General features: G+C 49.2%; 1 protein-coding gene across 1 annotated transcript in view; it reads right to left on the bottom strand.

Moving 5' to 3' along the window:
* Positions 1 to 21841, bottom strand: part of slc5a1 (solute carrier family 5 member 1) — a 228870-nt gene that overhangs the window by 159829 nt on the left and 47200 nt on the right. The window contains exon 3 of the mRNA XM_072498635.1: positions 3254 to 3358. Coding sequence (XP_072354736.1) covers positions 3254 to 3358 — 105 coding nt within the window. The remainder of the gene's footprint in view (positions 1 to 3253; positions 3359 to 21841) is intronic.

Raw genomic sequence — 21841 nt, 5'->3', positions numbered from 1 at the left:
ACGAGGATGAGATCCTGGGCCTGGCGGTGAAAGTGGAGGCGCACGAGGCGCTGCACAAAAAGTGGCAGGAGAAGTTTGAGGACCTGGAGAACAGGTCGAGGAGGAAGAATCTGCAGATTCTGGGTCTCCCTGAAAGTGTGGAAGGGTCGAATGTCGGGGCATATGTGACCACGATGCTGGGCACACTAATGGGTGCGGTAGCCTTCCCGAGGCCCCTGGAGCTGGATGGGACACACAGAGTCCTGGCAAGGAGGCCGAGGGCGAATGAACCGTCGCGGGCTGTGGTGGTGCGGTTTCACCGTTTCACTGACAGGGAGTGTGTCCTGAGGTGGGCGAAGAAGGAGCAGAGCAGCAGGTGGGAGAACACTGAAATCTGCATTTACCAGGACTAGAGTGCAGAGCTGGCCAAGAAGAGGGCAGGATTCAACCGGGCCAAGGCGGTTCTCCATCGAAAGGGGGTGAAATTTGGGCTGCTGCAGCCAGCGCGGCTGTGGGTCACTTTTCAGGACCGACACCATTATTTTGATACGCCAAAATGAAAAGCTGGCCTCAAATTAATGGTTTGCTGCAGGTTGTGGGGATGCTGGGGAGTGGGAAGGGGGGTTTGATTTGATGTGTGTGTTTTCTGGGCACGTGTATCGATTTGGAGGGGCTGTTCCCCGCGCTTGAAGGGGGGAGGGGGGGCCGGAGGCCCTGGGCCGTTGGGAATTGGGGAGAGGCTGCAGGAGAAAGGAGCTGTGCCACAGGGGGCGGGGCTGGCCCAGGCAGAAAACGCGGGCTTTTTCCCGTGCAAAAGGGGGGGGGGGCGTGGCCTGATGCGGGGGGCGGTACCAGATGTGAGCCCGCACTGGCTCGTAGGGGGAGGGGGGGGGTGGTTGGGGGGGCGGGGGGGCTTCGAGGGGGATCGTCGGCAGAGGCGGGAGCGGCCGGGGTCAGCAGGAGTCAGCTGACTTACGTGAGTGCGATGGGGGGAGCAAGGGGGCTAGGCAACTGCCTGGTCGGGTGAGGGGGGGTGGGGGGGGGGGTGGGGAACTGGGTTGCTGCTGTACTGACTGAAGGGGAGCTGCCAAATCTGTGTAGCTACTACTGGGCAGCTAATGTGGCAATGGTTCGGAAATGGGTAATGGAGGGAGAGGGGGTGGCGTGAAAAGACTGGAGGCGCGTCATGTGTGGGTACTAGCCTGGGGGCACTGGTGACAGCACCGTTGCCGCTACCGCCGACGCGGTACACCACGAGCCCGGTGGTGGCGGCGACACTGAGGATCTGGGGGCAGTTGAGATGGCACAGGGGGGAGGTGGGGGCCTCGATTTGTTCCCCGAAACGGAACAACCATAGGTTTGCAGGATGGATGGCGGATTTCTAAGTTGGCATCGGGCGGGAATTAAAAGGATGGGGGACCTATTCATTGACGGGGCTTTTGCCAGTCTGAGGGTGCTGGAGGAGAAATGTGGGTTACCCCCAGGAATTGCCTTCAGTTATATGCAGGTCAGGGCGTTTATGAGGAGACAGGTGGGGGAATTCCCGCTGCTGCCTGCCCGGAGGATACAGGACAGGGTGATTTCGGGTGCGTGGGTCAGAGAGGGTAAGGTCTCGACGATTTACCAGGAGCTGCAGGAGGCGGAGGAAGCCTCGGTGGAGGAGCTGAAGGGCAAGTGGGAGGAGGAGCTGGGTGAAGAGCTGGATGAGGGCCTGTGGGCTGACGCCCTGGGCAGGATTAATTCCTCCTCGTCTTGTGCCAGGCTCAGCCTGATCCAGCTTAAAGTGGTGCACCGGGCGCATATGACAGTGGCGAGGATGTGTAAGTTTTTTGGGTAGAGGACAGATGTGTGAGGTGTTCGGGAGCCCGGCAAATAACGCCCATATGTTCTGAGCGTGTCCGGCATTTGAGGGGTTTTGGAGGGGGTTCGCAAAGGCTATGTCCAGAGTCTTGGACACTCGGGTAAAGCCGAGCTGGGGGATAGCGATATTTGGGGTGTCAGACGAGCCGGGAGTGCAGGAGTCGAAAGAGGCCGGAGTTCTGGCCTTTGCCTCTTTGGTAGCCCGGAGAAGGATCTTACTAATGTGGAGGGACACAAAGCCCCCAAGCGTAGAGGCTTGGGTCAGTGACATGGCGGGGTTTCTCAGGCTGGAGAAGATAAAGTTTGCCTTGAGAGGTTCTGTGCAGGGGTTCTGCAGGCGGTGGCAACCGTTCCTGGACTCTCTCGCGGAACGTGAAGTGGAGGTCAGCAGCAGCAGCAACCCGAGGGGGGGGTTCTTGTTTTGGTTTATGTAAGGGGCGTTTGCCCCATTTTTGTTCTTAGTTTGTTAGATAGTTCAATGGTTAGAGGATTAAGTTGCTTTGTGTGTTGGTGTAATGCCCTTTTTATGTCTCTTTTGTATATTTTCTTTCCTTTCTGGAGTGTTTTGTAAAAATTTATTGGAAACATTTTGAATAAGCATATTTTTTTAAAAAAAAGAAGATAAAGTATGAGTTAAGGGGCTCAGTGGGGGAGTTTGCGAAAAGGTGGGGGATGTTTGTGACCATGTTCGAGGAATTGTTCATCGCAGGGGCTGGGGATAGGGTGATGGGGAGAGCGGGGGGGGTGAAAAATGGGAAAAATCTGTACACTGTATCATTGATTGTTGGGAAGTATGTTTCCTGGGGTGTTTATTTGCTGTAACCTGCTTTGATACATGTTTGTAATAAAATACGTTTAATACAGTCAAGAGGTATCACCAGTGAAACTAAGGTTAACTGCCTATGCTGAGCTGTCTCTGTCTGCTGCTGCTCACTCCCCTTGTGCTTCTGAAAGAGGCGGATCCTCCCTTGGGTCGGACCCTGTATACCCGCCTCTGATGCTGCCCTCTAGTGATGCTGTGGCTGTTACATCTGTGCTGGAGTCCCTGGTGTATGTGCAGATGTACAGATCACCACAGTTAGGTGAATTGGACATTCTAAATTTTCCCTCAGTGTACCCGAATAGGCACCAGAATGTGGTGACTAGGGGATTTTCACAGTAACTTCATTGCAGTGTTAATGTAAGCCTACTTGTGACACTAATAAAGATTTTAAAACATTTTTTTAAGTGTATTTGCTCATTTGCAATAAGCAGACTCATGACTCATTGTTCTTTGAAACTAAAAAGCCATCTACACTGCAATTTATTAATCTAATTTTCCAGTCTCTTGCCAGATTACCTATGACTGGGCTTCTAGATACTGTCCTGTGCAATCATAAATGCAGATTAAAGTCAGATTAATGTAGATACCTACATTCCATTCGAATCCTCCTGTAGCTATTCCACCAGCGGCACCATTCCCAGCCAAACCTACGAAGTGACCACTGCCGATGTTACTGGCAAAGAGAGAAGCTCCAATCTGAGTGGGGAAAGAAACTGGGATAATTTACGGCTGCATTACAGGAGGTACATCCCCGTATACATCAGGAGATACATTCCCACATATACCACGACATATATCCCCCACATACCAGGAGGTATATTCCTCCATATATCAGGAGGTACATCCCCCATATACCAGGAGGTTAATTTCCCCATATACCAGGAGGTACATCCCCCATATACCAGGAGGTACATTTCCCCATATACCAGGAGGTACATTTCCCCATATACCAGGAGGTTCATTTCCCCATATACCAGGAGGTTCATTTCCCTATATACCAGGAAGTACATTCTAGCATGTGCCAGAAGGTACGTCCCCCACATACCAGGAGGTATAATCCCTCATCTACCACGAGGTACATTCCCCCATACATCAGGAGCTACATTCTACCATGTACCAGGAGGTACATTCCCTCATAAAACAGGAGGTGCATTCTACCATGTACCAGGAAGTAAATTCCCCATAGCAGAGGATGGTTTAGCACAATGGACTAAACAGCTGACTTGTAATGCAGAACAAGACTGTTAGAGGTGAAAATATTCACACGAAGGCCTGAGTATAAGTTAAAAAAGCAGTTTATTATGTCAGAATTCTGGAAGAGGAGGTCTCAGACTCCGCAGCCTTTGACAGCCTTCTCTCACTTGAGCTAAAGCTCACATGGGTTAATATACAGATTCAAGGGGCGGAATTAGTTTGTATTCTCATTTACATACAATCAATCAACTATATTCGCATCACACTTATTACACACAGTCAGTCAATTTTCCTAGCATCCCAGTTATCACATATATGGTTAAAGTGGGTGTTGTCTTACCCGCCCCTAACTTCATACAGAAGTCATTCAAAACTAACATAATGATGTGTCCTGTCTACAGCTGTATGCCTTGAGCTTATCAAGGATACATTGCATGCCTTGTTCTGTGAAGCTGTTATCAGCGTCTGTTGGGACACTCTCTATACATACCCACGCTTGGGTCTCATGAGACAGTTTACAGGGAATGTGGCTTGTTCAGCCATTTTGTGTCTTTTCTGATATTAACAGCATTGTGTACACATTATCTATTTCTACAAATTGCCTCTTCTAAACAGGCATCTAAGCCAATGAGTACCTTTTGTTTCATCAGTTCTGAACTATTCAAAAGTAATATAGGAGCACAAATGTAGTTACAGGGCCACCTATAATTTATATCATAGTCCAGTATCACAAAATGCCCTCCAACAAAGACCATCAGTGTGGGTTCAATTCCCGTACCAGCCTCCCCAAACAAGTGCCGGAATATTGCGACTAGGGGCTTTTCGCAGTAACTTCATTGAAGCCTACTTGTGACAATAAGCTATTATTATTATTATATACCAGGCGGTCCATTCCTCCATATACCAGAAGGTACATTCTCTCATTTGCCAGAAGGTACATTCCCCCATATTCCAGGAGGTACATGCCCCCAAAGAACAGGAGGTACATTCCCTCATATACCAGGAGGTACATTCCCTCATATACCAGGAGGTACATGCCCCCAAAGAACAGAAAGTACATTCCCTCATATACCAGGAGGTGCATGCCCCCAAAGAACAGAAGGTGCATTCCCTCATATACCAGGAGGTACATGCCCCCAAAGAACAGAAGGTACATTCCCCCATATACCAGGCGGTACATGCCCCCAAAGAACAGGAGGTACATTCCCTCATTTACCAGGAGGTACATTCCCGCATTTTCCAGAAGATACATTCTCCCAAATGCCAGGAGGTGCATTCCCCCAAATTCCAGGATATACATTCCTCCATATACTATGAGGTACATTCCCCAAATGCCAGGAGGTACATTCCCCATATACTAGGAGGTACATTCCCCAAATGTCAGGAGGTACATTCTCCCATATGCCAGGAGGTGCATTCCCCCAAATTCCAGGATATACATTCCTCCATATACTAGGCGGTACATTCCCCAAATGCCAGGAGGTACATTCCCCATATACCAGGAGGTACATTTCCCCAAATACTGGGATACACATTCCCCCAAATACCAGGAGGTACATTCCCCAAATGCCAGGAGATACATTCCCCATATACCAGGAGGTACATCCCCTATATACCAGGATACACATAATAATAATAATAATAATAATAAATATCGCTTATTGTCACAAGTCGGCTTCAATGAAGTTACTGTGAAAAGCCCCTAGTCGCCATATTCCGACGCCTGTTCGCGGAGGCCGGTACGGGAATTGAACCCGCGCTGTTGGCCTTGTTCTGCATTGCAAGCCAGCTGTTTAGTCCACTGTGCTAAACCAGCCCCTAAAACATTTTCCCATATATCAGGAGGTACATTCCCCCATATAGCAGGAGGTACTTTCCCCCATATATCAGGAGGTACATCCACTCAAATGCCAGGAGGTACATTCCCTCAAATACCAGGAGGCACAATCCCTCAAATACCAGGAGGCACATTCCCCTAAATACCAGAATGTACATTCCCCCATATATTAGGAGGTATATTTTCCTATATACCAGGAGGTACATTCTACCATATACCAGGAGGTATATTCCTCCCTATACCAGGACGTTCATTCTCCCATATACCAGGAGCTACATTCATTCACATACTAGGATATACAATCTCCCAAATACTAGGAGGTACATTCCCCCATATACCAGGAGGTACATTGCCTCATATACAGGAGGTACATTCCACCATATTCCAGGAGGTAGATTCCTCCCTGTACCAGGACATTCATTCCCCCATATACCAGGAGGTACATTCCACCATACACCAGGAGGTAAATTCCCCCATGTACCAGGGGGTACATTCCACAATGTAAGAGGATACACATTCTCCCATATATCAGGAGATACATTCCCTCATATAGCAGGAGGTACATTCCCCCATATATCAAGAGGTACATTCTACCTTATACAAGGACGTACGTTTGATGATTATTTGATTAGAAACGATGTGCAGGGGTACGGAGGAAAGGGCAGGGGAATGGTACTAAGTCACAATGCTCGTTTGGAGAGCTGCTACTGACATGATGGGCCGAATGGTCTCCTTCTGCACCGTAATAATTATGTAATTCTGAACAAGTTAAATGAGCAGTTAATTCATCAGAACGTTGCTCTAAATGCTGTATCTGACCCAGGAGATCCTTTTCCAGGTTGATATATCTCCACTTTAATGAGGAAAATATTTATAGCACCTTGTAAACATGTGATAAATTTATTTACAAACGAAGAATGATTAAAATTAAAGATAGCCTTCCAGGATTGCTTATAAACCAATAAACACATTATTAACAATTAATATTAGAATGAACTTTACCTCATTAATGCTACCATATAAACCTTACAATCTGTGCTGGTAGGGGTAATATAACTTAACTAGTGACTATAACAATTTTATTAGCAGCGCTGTCTGTACTTTTGATTTGGAACTATGCTTTTTTGGAGTAAACTTTGAAGGGGGGCTTAATCCTTGCGGGGTTTTTGACATCAGTTCCACTGTTGGCGGATTGCCAAATACTGACAGGTCAAAACCATGGCTGATTGGCGTTGGGAAGTGCCAGCGGTCTCTACGCGAGCCAGAGAGAAAAACAAGCCACAGCTGTGCTCTGCGCAGGTTTAAAGGGTGAAGATTATGGATTAAATGCCTGTAGGTTGCAGAAAGTGAGGAAGTTATAGAAGTCTACAGCACAGAAGGTCTCTTTGGCCCATCGCGTTTGCTCCGGTCAAAAACAACCACCTCAGTATTCGAATCCCACCTTCCAGCACTTGGCTCAGAGCCTTGTATAGCCTTGATATCGCAAGTGCATATCTAAATACTTCTCAAATATTATTAGGGTCTCTGCCTCCATCACCCTTTCAGGCAGTGAATTCCAGGTTCCCACCACCATCTGGGTGAAAAGGATTTCCTCACATCCCCTCTAAACCTCCTGCCCCTTACCTTAAATCTATGCCCCTGGTCATTGGTCCCCAAACCAAGGGGAAATGTTTTTACCTGTCCACTCTATCGATTCCCCTCAAATTTTATACATTTCAATCACGTCCCTCCCTCAGTCTCCTCAGTCAAGGAACTGCATATTAAGGGACCCTGAAAGATACTGTGGGAGAAATTAAAAGATGAAAATCACTTATTGTCACAAGTAGACTTCAAATGAAGTTACTGTGAAAATTCGCCAATTGCGGCACCTGTTCGGGGAGGCCAGTACAGGAATTGAACCCGAGCTGCTGGCCTTGTTCTGCTTTACAAGCCAGTTGTTTAGCCCACTGTGCTAAACCAGCCCCTACAAGCTAGCCAGATGGTGGTAACCCAGAGACCCCGGCTAATGCTTTGGAAACATGCGGTCAAATCCCACTGAGCTTCTGGTGAAATTTAAACTCAATTAAGGCAGCTGTCGTTGACTGCCGTGAAAACCCATCTGGCTCATGGGAAGGGAGTCTGCCACCCTTACCTGGTCTGGCCCACCATGTGGCCTTCTCCAGAGCCACAGCTCAGAATCGGCTGGAAAAACCACTCAGCTCAACCACTCAGCTCAACCCTTATCAGCGACGCCCACATCCCCCAAAAATAAATTGGGGTGAGGTAGTTACGCCAACGAACCTTCAAACTTCGATTTAGGCAAAGTTGAAAATGGAAGAAGAAGCCAATTAGAAACAAAACTGAGCAGTTCAGAGGGACACTTAACATGTTAGTATCAACAATATGGAGAGAGACGGAAAATGGTGATGGAAGGTTTGGGAGCTGGAGATGAGGGTTCTGCAAGAGGCTCCAGTGATAGTGTGTGTGTGACTATGATTTTCCCAAATTTCTTGGATGCTAGAATTGTCCCAGCTGCAAGTGTATTCAAGAAAAGAGGGAGAGAGAAAGCAGGGAAATATACAGGCCAGTTAGCCTGACATCAGTTGTTGGGAAAATGCTGCAATCAATTAGGAAGGAAGTCTTAGCAATGCACTTCACATTTTCCCCGTGTCTGCGTGCGTTTCACACCCACAACCCAAAGATGTGCAGGTTAGGTGGATTGGCCACACTAAATTGCCCCTTAAATGGAAAAAAAATAAAAATTGGGGACTCTAAATTTTAAAAAAAATGCAATGCACTTCGAAAATCTTGGTATGATTCAACAGAGTCAACATATTTTTTATTTGTTCAGGGTATGTGGGCATTGCTGGCTGAACCAGCATTGCTTTCCCATCCCTAACAGCCCGTGAATTAAGTGGCTTGCTGGGTCATTTCAGAGAGCATTCAAGAGTCAACCACGCGGGCAGCTGGGTGGTGCAGTGTTTAGCACACGGGGCTAAATCGCTGGCTTTTAAAGCAGACCAAGGCAGGCCAGCAGCACGGTTCAATTCCCGTACCAGCCTCCCCGAACAGGCACCGGAATGTGGTGACTAGGAGCTTTTCACAGTAACTTCAATTGAAGCCTACTTGTGACAATAAGCGATTTTCACCGCTGCCTCAAGCGCCCAGGACCCGGGTTTGATCCCGGCCCCGATCACTGTCCATGTGGAGTTTGCACATTCTCCCCGTGTCTGCGTGGGTCTCACCCCCACAACCCAAAAAGATGTGCAGGGTAGATGGATTGACCACACTAAATTGCACCTTAATTGGAAAAAAAAAATTGGGTGCTCTAAATTTATTTTTAAAAAGAGTCAACCATGGTCTGGAGCCACATGCAGGCCAGACAGGGTAATGACGACAGATAGCCTTCCTGAAAGGGTATTAGGGAACCAGATGGGGTTTTTACGACAATCAACAATGGTTTCATGGCCATTATTTGGAGGTTGGTTAGCTTAATTGGCTGGACGGCCAACAGCGCGGGTTCAATTCCTCTACCGGCTGAGGTTATCCATGAAGGCCCCGCCCTCTCAACCTTGTCCCTCGCCTCAGGCAATGACCCTCAGGTTAAATCACCACCAGTCAGCTCTCTCTCAAAAGGAGCGAGAGACCAATGGTCCTCGGGGCCTATTGGACTTTCATGGTCATCATTAGACATTTAATTCCAGATTTTATTTTGTATTCAAATCCCACCACCTGCCATGGTGGGAATCAAACTTGGGTTGTCAGGAGCATTAACCTGGGTCTCTGGATTACTAGTCCAGTGACAAAGCACAATGTCATTGCCTTGCCTGGTTTTAAAGCATGGTTTTATAAAAAAGAAATCATGACTTACAAATTTATTCAAGGAAATTGCGAGTAGGGTAGATAAAGGGAAACCATGAGATCCAAGTACCCTTGGATTTGCAAAAGGCATTTGATAAGGTGCCACACAAAAGATTCACAAGCGAATTAAGGGACTTTGGGGGTAATATATTAGCAAGGATAGAAGATTGGATATGGACAGAAAGTAGAAAGTGGGCATAAATGGGACTTTTTCAAGTTGGTAGGCAGTGAATAGAGGAGAGCTGAATAGGGTTGCCAACAGAGCCAGAGAATCATCCCCCGCCAGTAAACGGCCAGAGGATTCCAGCCATAGACCATTGTGCAACAAGGTGGAAACGGAATGTGCGGAAGGGTGAGGATATTCATTTTGGCTATAAGAATAGAAAAGCAAAATTTTCTTTCTGCTTTTTTATTTTTATTACCAAAATGAAGATCCTCACCCTTCCCCAGGGCGAGATTCTCTGACCCCCCGGCGGGTCGGAGAATCGCCGGGGGCTGGCGTGAATCCTGCCCCCGCTGGTTGCCGAATTCTCCGGCACCGGAGATTCGGCGGGAGCGGGAATTACGCCGCGCCGGTTGGCGAGCCCCCCCCACAGCGATTCTCCGGCCCGGATGGGCCGAAGTCCCACTGCTGGAATGCCTGTCCCGCCGGCGTGGATTAAACCACCTCTCTTACCAGCGGGACAATGCGGCGCGGGCGGGCTCCGGGGTCCTGGGGTGCCCCCACGGTGGCCTGGCCCGCGATCGGGGCCCACCAATCCACGGGCGGGCGTGTGCCGTGGGGGCACTCTTTTCCTTCCGCCTTCGCCACGGTCTCCACCATGGCGGAGGTGGAAGAGACTCCCTCCACTGCGCATGCGCGGGGATGCCGTGAGCGGCCGCTGATGCTCCCGCGCATGCGCCGCCCGGCAATGTTATTTCCGCGCCAGCTTGCGGGGCACCAAAGGCCTTTCCCGCCAGCTGGCGGGGCGGAAATCAGTCCAGCGTGGGCCTAGCCCCTCAAGGTTAGGGCTCAGCCGGTCAAGATGCGGAGGATTCCGCACCTTTGGGGCGGCGCGATGCCGGACTGATTTGCGCCGTTTTTGGCGCCGGTCGGCGGACATCGCGCCGATTACAAAGAATTTCGCCCCAGACTTTTAAATGTTGATGTTCTCAAAGGTTTGGGTATATTTCTACAATGGTCCGTGTGGAGTTTGCACATTCTCCCCATGTCTGCGTGGGTTTCACCCGCACAACCCAAAGATGTGCAGGTTAGGTGGATTGGCCATGCTAAATTGCCCCTTAATTGAAAAAGAAAAATAATTGTCTGCGCTAAATTTATATTCAAAAAATATTTCTACAATGAGCACAGGAAATTAGTTTGTGGGTGCACAAGCAATTGGGAAGGGGAATGGCAAATTCGCTTTTATTGCAAGGAGATTGGAGTGGAGGATACTTGCGCCAAGTGTAGAGGGCTTTGGTGAGGGTACCTGGACTACTGTGTGCAGTTTTGGTCCACATATTTAAAGAGGTTGTCTTGGAGATGATGGTGAAAGTTCATTAGCTTGAGCATTGGGATGGGAAAGTTCCCCAATGATGACAGCTGAGATGAACTGGATCTATAACCTCAGGGGTTTAGAAGAAAGAGAGGGTCTCATTGAATGTGCAAGATTCTGAAGGGGTGGGGTGGGGTATTGTTTCCCCCTGGCTAGGAAATCTAAACCAAATGGGGTGCGGTTTCAGCATAACAATCACAGGATCTGAGAATTGTTACGGTGCAGAAGGAGGCCATATGGCCCATCGTGTCTGCACCAGCCCTCCAAATGAGTATCATGACTTAGTGCCATTCTCCTTCCTTTTCCACTGCACATTGTTTCTATTCAAATAATCAGCTACAGCCCCTTGAACGCCTCGATTGAACCTGCCTCCATCACACTTAAAGGCAATGCGTTCCAGACCCGAACCATTCGCTGTGTGAAAACTTTTTTTCTCACATCACATTTGCTTCTTTTGCAAATCACTTCAAACCTGTGCCCTCGGGCGGGATTCTACGGTCTGCCAGCCACATGTTTCTCAGCAGCAGGGTTCTATCTTCCCGCGGAACCCATTGGTGGGGTTGTGTTGCTGGCGGGAAAATTGAATCACAACAATCGGAGAATTATGGTCCTGTTGTTCTTGATCTCTTTCCAAGCGGCAACAGTTTCTCGCGATCTACTCTGTTCAGGCCCCTCATGATTTTGAACATCTCTATCAATTCTCCTTTTAGTCTTCTTCTCTCCATGGAGAACAGTCCCAACCTCTCCAATCTATCCTCATAACTGAAGATTCTGCGGGGCGGTTCTCCGATATTGAGGCCAAGTGTTCGCGCCATCGTGAACGCCGTTGCGTTTCACGACGGCGCAAACAGGGCTCGGGCACGACCTATTCTGACCCCCACAGGGGGTCAGCACGGCGCTGGAGCGGTTCATGCCGCTCCAACGTCCTTACGCGGCACCAGATGGGTGCCGCGCCAACCCGCACATGCGCATTTGGGGCAGCCCAATCCTGCACATGCGCAGTTGGGCCACACCATCCCGCGCATGCGCAGGGAACGTCTTACGCACGCCTGCCCCTAACCAACATGGAGCCAGTGTTCTGGGGCCACGCACGGAAGGAGGTAGGCCCACGGGGGAGAGGCCCGCCCGCCGATCGTTGGGCCCCGATCGCGGGCCAGACCCCATCGGAGACCACCCCGGTGAAGGAGCCCCCTCCCCCCCCCCCCCACCCCCCCCCCCCCCCCCCGCCCCCAGCGTTCCCGCAGAGTTCCCGCCGGCAGCGACCAGGAGTGGACGGCGCCGGCGGGAACCTTTCGGGTCGTAGCAGCCGCTCGGCCCATCCGGCTGGAGAATCGCCGCTTGCCGGTTCTCCGAGCGGCCCGGTGCGAATCGCGCGCCGCTGGTTTCTGGGGGGTGGGAGAATCGCGTGTGGGGGTCGGGGCGGCGTGGCGCGATTCGTGCGGCACCCCGGCGATTCCCCCACCCGGCGTGGGGGGGGAGAATAGCGCCCCTCATCTCTGGAACCATTATTGTAAACCTCTTCTTCACTCTCTCCAATGCGTTCACCTTCTTCCTACAGTGTGGCCCCCAGAACTGTACACAATACTCCAGCTGAGGTCTAACTGGTGCCTTTAGGGGACAATCATTTGGAAATGCGATGAAGAGACATTTATTCATTCAAAGGGTTGTGAATCTTTGTAATTCTTTACCCAAGAGGGTTGCAGATGCTCCATTGTTGAATGTATTTAAGGCTGGAGATAGACAGAGTGCTGTTCGGAAGGGAGTTCCAGGAGTTTGGCCCAGCGACAGTGAAGGAGCAGCCAGCCGACGTATTTCCAAGTCAGGATGGTGTGTGGCTTATTTTAAAACGACGGCATCTGCAGTATTTTGCTTTGGTAGCAGGGAGAAAAAAATCACCTGCCATCTTAAGAGGGTGAAAGTGACCACAGCATTTTCTAACAAGGGTGACCACAGTTCGGACGTCGTTTATCTGCCTTCCAGAGCTTTAGGATGTGGGAAGGCTCGAGATAACCCTGAGCTCTTGGTTTGCTTGATTCAGCTGCAGCATTCCTGAGCTGGGTGAGGAATGAATTTAACAAATACGTTTCACATCTTATCAGTGTTCCAAAAAGCGGGAGGGTGCTTATCAATGAGGAGCAGTTTATGGGTTTTGCAGGGCAGAGATACAGCAGAGACTCATTGGACTGATGTCAGATGGAATTTCCCGTGGAGAAAGGTGAGGAGATAAATTCTTGGCCAATGAATAAGGAACGGAAGCTGACAGGGGAGTGGGAGTGCTGTTGGGGGGGAGAGAGGGGGGTAGCAAGGGTCATTGTTACTGCCTCCTTGGAGCACTTTCAGTGGCGTATGCCGAGGGAAGATGCACACGAGATGGCTCCCGCCAGTGCACTGAATTTTTAGCCCTTTTCGCCCAGTTTCTTGGGATACTATTGTTTAAAATCCCATCTGATCGATGGTACAAGGAGCCCACATATGGGAAATGCCCAAAGGAACAGGGCAAAGAAAGTTGAAGAAAGTTCATCAACGGAATCAGAGGCTTCTCGGGGTTCTTTGGTGGAGAAAATGGCGAAGGTTGCTGCTGCGACTCCGTCCACTCCACTAACGCCAAGATGCTTAGCGGCATCTTGATGGCAGAATTTGAGAGACAAAGGCAGTCGATAGAAGAGGCTGAGATGTTGCACGTGGCCAGTGTGAATACAGCACTGAAGGTCAAAGTCGACAATCTGGAGAATGGTTCCAGGAGGCAGAATATCAGAATCGCGGGGTTGCCAGAGGGAATGCAGAGCCCAACTCCCATAGAATATTATTTGAAGATGTTTGGGAAGATGGTGGGAATGGTGAATTCATGTCCCCTCATTAAAGGGCAATTTAACCATGTGTAATCCACATAACTTGCACATCTTTGGATGCGGGAAGAAACCGGAGCACCTGGAGGAAACGCACGCAGACACGGGTAGAACATGAAAACTCCACACAGTCACCCAAGGCCAGAATTGAACCCAGGTATCTGGTGCTGTGGGCACCAGTGCTAGCCACTGTGCCACCGTGCCGTACATGATTGCAGAATCTTTCCTTCCATCATAAGGTCAGAAGTGGGGATGTTCGCTAATGATTGCACAATGTTCAGCACCATTCACAACTCCTCAGACTGAAGCAGTCCATGTGCAAATGCAGCAAGACTTTGATTTGATTTGATTTGATTTATTATTGTCACATGTACTAGTATACAGTGAAAAGTATTGTTTCTTGCATGCTGTACAAACAATGCATACCGTACATAGGGAAGGAAGGAGAGACTGCAGAATATAATGCTACAGTTATAGCAAGGTGTAGAGAAAAGATCAACTTAATACGAGGTAGGTCCATTCAAAAGTCTGATGGCAGTAGGGAAGAAGCTGTTCTTGAGTCGGTTGGTACGTGACCTCAAACTTTGGTATCTTTTTCCTGACGGAAGAAGGTGGAAGAGAGTATGTCCGGGGTGCGTGGGGTCCTTAATTATGCTGGCTGCATTTCTGAGGCAGCGGGAATTATAGATCGAGTCAATGGATGGAAGGCTGGTTTGCGTGATGGATTGGGCTACATTCACGACCTTTTGTAGTTTCCTGCGGTCTTGGGCAGAGCAGGCTCCAGACCAAGCTGTGATACAACCAGAAAGAATGCTTTCTATGGTGCATCTGTAGAAGTTGGTGAGGATCGTAGGTGAAATGCCAAAGTTCCTTAGTCTTCTGAGAAAATAGAGTCATTGGTGGGCTTTCTTAACTATAGTGTCGACATGGGGGGACCAGGACAGGCTGTTGGTGATCTGTACACCAAAAACTTGAAGCTCTCGACCTTTTCTACTTCGTTCCCATTGACGTAGACAGGGGCATGTTCTCCACTACGCTTCCTGAAGTCGATGACAATCTCCTTTGTTTTATTGACATTGAGGGAGAGATTATTATCGTCGCACCAGTTCACCAGATTCTCTATCTCATTCCTATACTCTGTCTCGTCATTGTTTGAAATCCGACCCACTACGGTGGTGTCATCAGCAAATTTGAAAATCGAGTTGGAGAGGAATTTGGCCACACAGTCATAGGTGAATAAGGAGGGCTGAGGACACAGCCTTGTGGGGCACCGGTGTTGAGGATGATTGCGGAGGAGGTGTTGTTGCCTATCTTTACTGATTGTGGCCTGTGGGTTAGAAAGTTCAGGATCCAGTCGCAGAGGGAGGAGCCGAGGCCAAGGCCACAGAGTTTGGAGATGAGTTCCGTAGGAATAAAGGTGTTGAAGGCTGAGCTGTAGTCGATAAATGGAAGTCTGACATAGGTCTCTTTTTTATCTAGGTGTTCCAGGGTAGAGTGCAGGGCCATGGAGATGGCGTCTGCTGTGGACCTGTTGCAGCGGTAGGCGAACTGTAGTGGATCAAGGCAATCCGGGAGGCTGGAGTTGATTCGTGCCATGACTAACCTTTCGAAGTACTTCCTGATGATGGATGTCAGAGCCACTGGACGATAGTCATTAAGGCACGCTGCTTGGCTTTTTTTTGGTACAGGGATGATGGTCGTCTTCTCAAAGCAGATAGGGACCTCAGATTGTTGTAAAGAGAGGTTGAAGATGGTCTGCGAATACCCCCGCCAGCTGATCCGCGCAAGACCTGAGTGCTCGTCCGGGTAACCCATCCGGGCCAGTGGCTTTCCGTGGGTTGACCTTCGAGAAGGCTGCTCTGACATCTGCAGTGGTGATCTCAGATACAAGTTCATCCGAGGCTTCTTGGGTGGAGGGCTCGCTCTCGCTGACCTCTTGCTCAATACCTGGACCCGGACAATATTCAGGCTTGGGCTAATAACTGACAAATAACATTCACGCCACACAAGTGTCAGGCAATGACCATCATTGAATTTCCCCACTATCAACATTCTGGGGGTCACCATTGATCAGAAACTGAACTGGACCAGCCATATAAATACTGTGGCTACAAGAGCAGGTCAGAAGCTGGGAATTGTGTGGAGAATAACTTACCTACTGACTCTTCAAAGTTATCCACCATCTACAAGACACAAGTCAAGAGTGTGGTGGAATACTCTCTGCTTGCCTGGATGAGTGCAGTACTAACAACACTCATGAAGCTCAACATAATCCAGAACAAAGCAGCCCACTTGGCATCCCATCCACCACCTTCAACACCTGTAACGTCCACCTCCAATACACTATAGCAGCCAGGCGTACCATCTGCAAGATGCACTGCAGTAACTCACCAAAGCTCCTTAAACAGCATGTTCCAAATCCATGACTACTGCCATCGAAAAGGACAAGGGCAGCAGATACAGGGAAACATCGCCACCTAAGATCGTGCATGAGGTCAGGTGTAATGCCTGGATTTGGTATGTCTCTCTCGTAGGGACCATGAATTAGATCCAATTTGAATTGGTTTTTGGAGCAGACAAGGAGCTGGATTAGGGGTTTGGCCCTGTCCACACTCTGAGCCCTGGCTTTGTAACTCTGATAAGGTAATAAAAAAAAAAATCCTGGAACTCCCTCCCTAACAGCACTGTGGGTGTGCCTACAGCGGTTCAAGAAGGCAGCTCATCACCACCTTCTCAAGGGCAATTAGTGATGGACAATAAAGAGGCAGTACGGTGGCGCAGTGGCTAGCACTGCTGCCTCACGGTGCCAAAGACCCGGGTTCGATCGGGGGTCACTGTCCGTGTGGAGTTTGCACATTCTCCCCATGTCTGCGTGGGTCTCACCCCCACAACCCAAAGATGTGCAGGTACGGTGGATTGATCATGCTAAATTGTCCCTTAATTGGAAAAAAAAGAATTGAATACTCTAAATTTTAAAAAAGGATTGGACAATAAAAAAATATTGGCCCAGACAGCGATGCCCACATCCCGTGGAAGAACAAAAAAAACCTGGGGACTTGTAATAACCTTGGCTCACAAGCTAGGTATGAAACAACAAACATTTATTTACAACATACTGAGTCCGATTCACCCGAAAATTGCCTGTCCGGTTTCAGGCGTGTTTAGCGGGGTGTTTCTTGGGGGCTGAAGCACCGAGAACCATCCCGCTATTCAATGGCACTCTCTCTGCTGGCGAGCCCAGAGGAAAGGCTCCTCGCAGATCGCAACCCCAATTTATCTGGCAGCTCTGATCTTTTGCCCCCCACCCCCACCTTTCAAGCCCCTCCCCCCACTGGTTTAAACCCCTCCAACCCCCAACCTTGGGGAAGCCCGGGACCACCCCCTCTACCTGGTAAGGCCCCCATGGGCCCGATCCCTGGCATTGCCAACCATGAGCCTGGGCACCTGGGCTCTGCAAGCCTGGCACCCTGACAGCACCCCTGCCAGCCTAGTAGTGCCACCCTGGCACATTGGCAGTGCCACTGTGGCATTGCCAGGGTGACTGGGTGGCACTGCCAGAGTGCCTCTCGGGGGTCTTCAATGGCCTGGGAGACCACCCAGGTGCCATTATGCCTGGTCCGCGTTTGTGTGGACCAGTACTAAATGGTGCGTTGGCGAGATCTCACAGGCATGGCCACTGAGTCCCAGACGCCGGGAGAATCTGGTAATCATATATTTAAAAAATCTATACGGCTCATTTAAATATGCTGATCTGGGTCATGCCCAGTCACTGCTAGGGTGCCTTGGTGGCACTGCCAGGGTGCCAGCTGTCAGTGCCATGGTGCCCAGGTGGCAGGTTGCCCGTGCCAGGGATCGGACCCAGGGCTGCCCTGCCCTTATGAGGAAAGGTGAAGGGTGCTCGAGGACCCCCCCCCCCCCCCACCAAGTAATTTGGGGCATTGGGGGGCTCCGGAGACCGGGTGGTGGGTTGAGAGATCAGGATTGCATTTAAATATGGCTCCCCGATCTCTTCCTGTACGGACGAGCTGAGCTCAGCTCGTTAGTGCAGGCGATGACGGTAAGTGCGGCCTCGGCGGGGCGTTCCGCGCCAGATAAAAAAGAGTCCCGTTTGTTGGCGGGGTTGATTTCAGCGCTGCAGATGCTGAGAAACACCCTGCTAAATGCACCCATAGCAGGACTCTGTTTTTTCCTGTTAAATCACACCCAGTGTTAGTCAGGGAACTGTCAATAGGCTGGCAAGCCTTGTTCAGCCTCCCCTGGCTGCGCTGATCAACAATCTTTGTCGCTACTTTCCAGAGGTGAAGTTGAAGATTTTGAAAGAGAAGAGGTGGGTGGAAAATTCTTTTGAGTTTGAGACCCCAGAGTCAGTTATTAACTGACAACTGACTCCAAATGAACTAACAGAATTTACAGCGCAGAAGGAGGCCATTCAGAAAGGCCCTTGGAAAGATCGCCCGATCTAAGCCCACACCTCCACCCAAACACCGTAACCCAGTAACCCCATCTAACCTTTTTGGACACTAAGGGCAATTTAGCATGTCCAATCCACCTAACCTGCACATCTTTGGACTGTGGGAGGAAACCGGAGCACCCGGAGGAAACCCACGCACACACAGGGAGAACGTGCAAACTCCACACAGACAGTGACCCAAGCTGGGAATCGAACCTGGGACCCTTGAGCTGTGATGCAACTGTGCTAACCACTGTGCTACCGTGCCGCCCAAACCTATGTGCCTCGCCTGTGACAGCACATTAACAACGCGCCACATTTCCATGGGCCTGTCAGCAATTCTGGAGGAACATCTCCGAGGAGTATCCAGTGCTAAGCAAAATAATCATTTTGTTGCTTTGGCCTTCACAATGACCTACATGATGTGGAGATGCCGCCGTTGGACTGGGTGAGCACAGTAAGAAGTTTTACAACACCAGGTTGAAGTCCAACAGGTTTGTTTCGAATCACTAGCTTTCGGAGCACAGCTCCTTCCTCAGGTGAATTCAGCTCCACGTACACCCGAATAGTAGCTCTCACCCGCTCACAAACCTCCTCATCTGCTAATAATCCCCCATCTAACCTCCACTGCGGGCGCTGCCCACCGCCCCCCCCCCCCCCCCCCCACCCCCATGATCCAGTGCAAGTCCACCCCAATGGGGTGCGTGGTCCGAGACCACAATCGCCTAGTACGCCGAGCCGACCACTCCCGCCAAAAAAGTCCTGTTCATCACAAAATAGTCGATCCGGGAGTACACCCTGTATACATGGACGGAAAACAAAAATTACTTTGCCTTTGGCTTACCAAACCGCCATGGGTCCATTCCTCCCATATGCTCCATAAACCCTTTCAATTCCCTCACCACCGCTGATACCGTCCCTGACCCCGGACTTGACCGATCCAATTGCAGCTCAATAACCGTATTAAAATCCCCTCCCCCCCACCCCATTATCATCTGGTGCATGTCCAGGTCTGGGATCTTTCCCAGCACCCGCCTCATGAATTCAACATCGTCCCTATTTGGGGTGTAAACGTTCACCAGGACCACCGGCATCCCCTCCAATTTCCCACTCATCATTACAAACCTCTCCCCGTGTCTGCTGCTATGTTCCCCATCTCAAACACTACCTGCTTATTTATTAGGGCCGCCACCCCACCCGTCTTCATATCTGATCCGGAGTGGAAGACCTGACCTACCCACCCTTTCCTTAGCTTGGTATGATCTCCGATCTTCAGTTGTGTTTCCTGCAAGAATGCCACATCCGCCTTTAAGCAAGACCGCTTGACTGGCCCATTCAGTCCTCTCACATTCCATGTCATCAGCCTGATCGGGGACACATGCTTTAGAACACACTTCAATCCTCAAGCTGGACCCAACAGACATAACCTCTTCTTCGTGGCTCCCAGAGGACCTTCCTGCAGCTCAGTTGGAACAGCACTGCTCAGTTTGACTGTAATAATCATTCTATTCCCCATATGAGAATTCTGTGCTCAATTGAGATCTCTTGTTTGCGATTGTGGAAGGGTTTCAAATTTCCTTCTTTCAATCGCTTGTGCGTTCATCCAAGCTATACCTCATGACTTTGGAAAGGATGGTGTTCTTGCGTGGTTGATTGCGAATTTGCATGGCAAAGCATCAACATGACATACTGACACATTTGGTTTCAGGTAACATTGACAAGCAATCTGCATGCTAATTTCCTTTGAACTGCAGTAGTTACTGCCATAGTCCAATCCTGCGAGGTGCATTGCCCATTTTTGCATTGTCAGCTGGGAGCCCTTTATGTGGGTCTAGCAAGACAGTCAATAGTTTATTATCTGTAATGAGTTTGAACTTCTGTCTGTGTACGTGCAAGTAAACCTTTTTCAGTACAAACACAATGAATTCTATGGATTCTATGATCGCCAAGACTTTGCATTCCAGTGGAAGATATTTCTTCTCTTTTGATAAAGCTTTGATAAAAGTCTTTGATAAAGCTTTTGGTGCAAACTGCATTGGATTCACCTTCATTGGGAAAGCGGTATGAAAAAAACACTACAACACCAAATGGGCAGCTTGAGGCACGATGGTTAGCACTGATAGAGACCCGGGTTCAATTCCAGTTTTGGGTGACTGTATGGAGTTTGCACGTTCTCCCCATTTCTGCATGAGTTCCCTCCGGGTGCTCCAGTTTCCTCCCACAGTCCAAAGATCCGCAGGTTAGGTGGGTTGACCATGATAAATTGCCCTTCGTGTCCAAAGATATGAAGGTTAGGTTGCTGGGTGGGCGGGGGACTGGACCTGGATGGCCTCCTTCTGCACTGTAGGGGTTTATGACTTGCATCACAGTAATCATTATTGACAACTGCAGGTCAAATCATGACACAAATCCCGCCTTTCTAAATAACTGCTTCAATCGTGCAAATATACCCTCAACTTCTTCTCATATTTCCAAATCCTTTAACGCAGTCTGGTTATTAGTGCAATTTTATCTGCTCATTTTAATGTACATATATTTCTGATAATAATTAAGAATATCCAGGTATGACCTCAACTGTGACACACCTGTATGTCTAGGCATGTTTTCAATTTTCTATATCTTTCTTCTGACCCGTGTATTTCTTGCACATCTATCTGTTTTTAAATTCATCCACGGGATGTGGGCATTGCTGGCTAGGCCAGCTTTTATTACCCATCTCTAATTGCCCTTGAGAAGGTGTTGGTGAGCCGCTTTCCTGAACCTCTGCAGTCTCTCTGGTGTAAGTACCGTTGGGCGGGGGGGGGGAGGGGAGTTTCAGGATATTGACCGGCGACAGTGAAGGATCTCAAATAGAATTGCCCATATATTTGCATTTCTCTTTCTTAAGATTTATTCTTTTACAAGGGAACTTTCCATCCCTCAGTGGGTTAATATTCTGCCTAGATTTGTCATGTGCTCCTTTGGTGAATGTTTTAATCTCCAGGTGGAGGAGCATGCAGATCTTAAAAAGGTGTGGAGAAACCCACCCCCCTCCCCGGAAAATGACAAAAATGTAAAAGACAAAACCCGAACAAACCAAATGATAGCGCCAGAGAGGTACATAACCCATCCGAAAATGTAATGGTATATCTTTTGGGAAACCTGAACCAGGAATCCCAATGATTTCCTTTTCAAAGATGTGGACATGTTCCCAGAACTGTACCAGCAACTAGTATTGAACAGCAAGGAAAAAGCCCTACATCAGGTGGAGCAAGAAAAAGCAGAAATGCAATCAGAAAATGTTCATGTTAAAGGTGAGTTGGAAGAACTCGACCTCCCATGCAGCCAGGCATGACAGCCTATGAGAAAGGCACTCCCGGAAATCATGGCCTTGAAAGACTCGTTAAAGAGCACCTGGAAAAACACAGGGCTTTGGAAAACATATTGAATTCTACTTCATGAAAAGCTGTGTTGGAGCTATCAGCAATGACAAAGCTC

The sequence above is a fragment of the Scyliorhinus torazame genome, chromosome 1 (genome assembly GCF_047496885.1).
Source record: "Scyliorhinus torazame isolate Kashiwa2021f chromosome 1, sScyTor2.1, whole genome shotgun sequence".
In the NCBI taxonomy this organism is placed as follows: domain Eukaryota; kingdom Metazoa; phylum Chordata; class Chondrichthyes; order Carcharhiniformes; family Scyliorhinidae; genus Scyliorhinus; species Scyliorhinus torazame.
Note: the sequence above shows the minus strand (reverse complement) of the source record. Positions and strands in the feature narration are given on the sequence as shown.